This window comes from Diceros bicornis, chromosome 22 (genome assembly GCF_020826845.1).
Source record: "Diceros bicornis minor isolate mBicDic1 chromosome 22, mDicBic1.mat.cur, whole genome shotgun sequence".
In the NCBI taxonomy this organism is placed as follows: Eukaryota; Metazoa; Chordata; class Mammalia; order Perissodactyla; family Rhinocerotidae; genus Diceros; species Diceros bicornis.
Genome location: NC_080761.1, coordinates 6,523,627 through 6,528,272, shown reverse-complemented (window position 1 = coordinate 6,528,272; position 4,646 = coordinate 6,523,627). Strand labels below are relative to the sequence as shown.

The window sequence follows — 4,646 nt, the reverse complement described above, 5'->3', positions numbered from 1 at the left end:
CAGGAAAAGCCAGAGATACCTTTTCATTCAGTAATGGTACTTCCAGGCATTCTCCACGAGACATTTGAGACGGCCAAATGTCCAAAATTCCACAGGCTCCCCAGAGAGCATGAGATATTACAGATGTTAACATCTGTGAAAATCCTTTCTGCCTAGGAGCAGATGGCAACACACAATCCCATAGCTGACAGCCGAAGGTCCTAGATCTCAGTAACCTGTTTTGGAATCCACTAGGTCTGTAGAAGGGTGAGGGGACTCCTGGGCTCCAGGGTAGAACTGTTTAAATTAAAATGGACCACCGATCAATGTTCACTTTCTTCCAGGAAGAAAGCCTAAAGCCTTGTGTCCTCTTTCCCCAAGAGTGAGCTGTGTTGATTTATTCCAGGCAGATGCTTTTGACAAGACCCTGTAAAACCAAGTCGTGAGTTTATTGTAGCAGTTAATTATCAGGCCTTTTCTAGTGCTAATGCCTTTTACTTCTTACTGGGGAAAACTGGGCCTTTTACTGGGACAAAGACTTAACTTTTAGTCAAGAGTGTGTTAAAATAACATGAGATGGAGATGATTTAAATATATTTAAGGACAAACGCAGGACCATTGCTAACTCGTGGTTTTGTAAAGAAAGCTGATTTCATTTACAAGTCTCTTGGAAACTCTTTGTTCTCTTCCCAAAGAAACATGCTTTCAGCTTTGTTTTAACAATATGTTTACTCAACCATTCAGGTGACCAGGGATTCCAGCCACACACCACTCTCCTAGGCTCATCTGACACCAACACTATCTCAGACTTTCTGATGCTATGTATATACCAATCTTGGTTTCGGATCCAAGTGCCTTGAATCCCTCCATAAAAGCTGAGAAGAGAGTGAGCTAGAGGCAAAAGAAACCTCCAAAGTAGGGGGTGGGAGTGGGTGGGAGGAAGTTGGAAGGGGGCATAGCTTTGTTAATTACTTCAGGCAGCAGAGAAATCTGGTTATGTTTTCTCAGCACATGTTAATATCATATAAAGAGACAGGAGATCTTGCTAATCTGTCGACCCCTCAGACAAAGTTTATTTGTGGTGACTTTTAAACTCCTGACTTGCCTTCCAATCACCGCGTTTAAAATGAAAAGCTTTAAATAAACACCAGGAATACAAGATAAATAAACTTTTTTTCCCCCTTGCAAGTGCCTAACTTGGCGTGGTTCAGACTCAAATCCCCAGAGGACAGAGCGCTCTCTTTTGTGTTAATGTTTAAAAGATTTTCCAATGCCGGAGTTTATTCCTACTGCAAACATTTCTATTTACAAGGTCAAGTGTATCCGCACTCGACACAGCTTAAGAGTGTAATTATTTATCTAAGGGCGTTTGAGTGCAGATCAGTAGCTCTGGCAGGAACCCAGCCTTCAGCCCACTGCTAAACAACTCCTCACAACAATATTACAAGTTCTGGTAATTATTCCTCTCCCCAGTGTGTTTACTTTTGCCCGCCTGAATGTTTTGTAACAAAATTTTGTACTTTTTCACCCAAAGTGTGAAAATGACTTTGAAGTACTGAGTCGTGCAGGTTTCCTAAGACCTATTGGTAACAGATGTTACTGGCATGGTTGATTGCACGAGACTGTCTAGTAGCCAGAGAGGACACTCCTGGGGGTGGGGGAGGGGGGTCCAGCAGAAAGGAAGGTAGGGAAAGAGATGTCTGGATTATCCCCAAATCATGTAGAGACACTATTTTGTGTGTTCTCTGCACAAATGTAAAAACCAATGAAGGCCAATTATATCTTTTTAGCTGCCTCATTTACAGATGTCTAATTGATCATTAAATTAAAGGCAGAAATAATACCCCTCATTTCTTGTCTTGTACTGTATTTTAATTTCAGTTGATGGTTGATAGATTCCCAGTGGCCCCTCCACCCCCCTCCTTACCCATTACTAGGTTAACCACAATGTAACTTGGGAAAGTAACTACACCATATTCATTATTTAAAACTCTTTACTGATGTACACATTTTAATAAAACAAATAAAAAAAATACACGAAGCCATAGTTATTTAAAACATAAGACTTTTTTTTAAATGATGTCTATAAAAATACAATGTTTAAGGCAGTTTGGAAATGCATTTACACATTTCTACAATGTCCATAAATTCTCTTGAAAATAAGAATGTTAACTTCAAATTTATAAAATACACTGTACATTTTAAGACTGGTCTAGACAGAGCACACGTCACAGTGGACTGTGGGGCTGGATCCCTGGTGACAGATGGATTCCACACATTTCAGGGAGGAAAGGTGTAACATGGATGCAGACTTAAAATTTTTAATTTCTTTTTAAAAATAAATTATTTCTGAAGCATACAATTTATAAAAATTCTATATACAAAGTACAGCAACTGGTAACAAACCCCAGTTTTAATACACTTTATATAAGAAGTACCAGGGCTTAGCACCCTGATAAAAGCAGAATATATGTTCTCCACATATTTGTACATACAATTTCTTGATGTAAAGAACAAAAATGACAACAAAACAAACATCATACAGAGGCTTTCATAGATGGCAGTGCAGAGCTCTTTTAAATAAAAAGTTGCATTGTTCAACGTCACTGGCAACTCTTTAGATCAGCATTTTTTGACCCTTAATCCTAAATGTGTTAAGAGATCAGAGTGGTGGCAATGAAATTAAGGTCAACGGCCCAAAGTCATCCAAAACTAATTCAGGAATATTAATACTCTCCCATCCCTCCTCGCAAACTGAGAATTCTGGGCGCTGATACCAAGAGTAAACGAGTAAATCAGTAATTGGGACTTTTCCGTTTACTTACGATTGCAATGTCCTCACTGGCCACAATAAAAGTCGATACAGGCACTTTTCTCCCCCCTCAGGAAAAATGCTAACAACCGGTCCATTTGCAAATATAAACCCTCCTTCAACCCTCTGCTCCGAGCCCAGTCCTTTGAAACTGTTAAGGCCCACTGGTCAGCATCTGCTCTTTGGGGTCCAGGACCACGGTGCTGTTCCCCTGCGCCGTTTCATCCTGGCGTCCTGAACTCTAGCTAGGCCGGTTTCTGCACGGCAGAAACTCCCCAATTGGGAGTTTCTGGAGACTGGGATGGGGGCACGGGACAATGTCCAAAAAGTCGTGCTCAGGAAGAGGGAAGTGCCAAGAGTCGTGGCGGGGAGACCGGCTAGGCAGAGTCCACTTAGAAAGCGTTTTGGAAAGCATCCCCAACCATCCCCTCTGTCCCCAAGCCACAGGTGCCCTGGCGCGGGCCCTCCCGCAGCCAACGGCGGGGGCGCGAGGGCTAAAAGAGCAGCGGGAGCAGCAGCAGCAAGATGGAGGCGAGCGGGGTCCAGGCGCCTCGGGGCGCCGAGTGGCCGCCGCCGCTGCTCCCGCTCCCGCGCCCCGGCCCGTAGGGCAGGTCCCCGCGGCCGCCCGCCGCTGCAGCGCCGCCGCCCGGGCGCGGCGGGTGCGGGACGCCGTCGTCGTCGTCCAGCGGCTGCTCTCCGCCCGCGCCCCCCGCGCGCTGCTCGTCGTCGTAGTCCTCGTCGTAGTAGTCGTCCAGGCCCCCGTCCGAGCCGCTGCTGCCCGGGCCGTTGCCCAGCTCGGCGCCGAAGCACAGGCGAGCCATGTTCTCCTTGACCGACTCGCAGATGGGCCGCTCCAGGCCGTCGCACACGCAGTCGTTGAGCAGCGCCGCCTTGGGCACGGCCAGCATGTCCTCGATGACGGTGCGGCACTCGTCGGTGCAGCGCAGCCCGTTGAAGAGCTTGCCGCAGTAGGTCAAGTAGCGGCTGAGCGCCAGGTTGCAGCGACTGTCGCGGTCGCAGCGCCGCCGGGCCTCGGTGCAGCCCATGACCCCGCCCGCGCCCGGGCCGCCCGCGCCGCCGCCGCTCGTCCGGGGCAGGCACGGCTCAATGGCGCGCTTGGTCGACTTGCAGTTCTCGTCCTGCGCGCAGTCACAGTCCTCCAGGGCGGGCCCGCGGCGCGTGTGGTTGAGCTGAATGAGGGCCGAGATGCAGTGGCTCGGGCAGCGCCAGCGAGACGAGAAGGAAGCGGCCGAGGCCGGGAAGGCGGCCGCGGCGGCCCCCGGCGCGTCGCCCCCTCCACGCTGCGCCAGCACCGACGCGCACGCCTCGGCGTACTGGTTGTAGGCGTAGCTGCACTCCGGCTCCCCCTGGCACTGCAGCAGCGCCTGCCAGCAGATGAGGCGGCGGCCGTGCGCCAGCCCCGAGCCCCGCGGCGCCGAGCCCAGCAGCTGCAGCAGCGCCATCAGGCACAGCCAGGCGCCCGGCACGGTCCACCCGCGGGCCCCGCCGCCGCCGCCCAGCAGTCCTGCCACCATCGCGGGCAGCGGCGGCCGCCGGGCGAGGAGGGGAAAGGAGATGAGGCGCGGGGAGCGGCGGACGCGGAGCCGGTGGAAAAGTTAGCCCCAGTCCTGCCAACTTCTTGCATGAGTGTTTTCATAAATCCATGCGCGCCGCTTGCTGGTGCCCCGCTGCTTGCAGAAGGTCGGCTCTCGCTCGGGCTGCGGGGGCTTCCTAGAAATGCACAGCCGCGACGAGCCCCTCCGGTCGGACCCTGGCGGTGGCGGGAGGCGCTCACTTTCGCCCCGGGGGGCTGCGGGCCGCGGGGCCGCGGCGGGGCTGCAGGACCGCGCGGCGC

General features: G+C 51.4%; 1 protein-coding gene across 1 annotated transcript; it reads right to left on the bottom strand.

Moving 5' to 3' along the window:
• Positions 1-1,955: 1,955 nt before the first annotated feature.
• GAS1 (growth arrest specific 1) lies at positions 1,956-4,341 on the bottom strand. Its single transcript, XM_058565299.1, has one exon. It carries the CDS (start codon positions 4,324-4,326, stop codon positions 3,286-3,288), a length of 1,041 nt encoding a protein of 346 aa, XP_058421282.1. The 5' UTR covers positions 4,327-4,341; the 3' UTR covers positions 1,956-3,285.
• Between the last annotated feature and the right edge of the window lie 305 nt (positions 4,342-4,646).

What these genes read in the sequence shown, in the direction of transcription:
- GAS1 (XM_058565299.1), bottom strand. Translation starts at nt 4,326, where the DNA reads ATGGTGGCAGGACTGCTGGGCGGCGGCGGCGGGGCCCGCGGGTGGACC.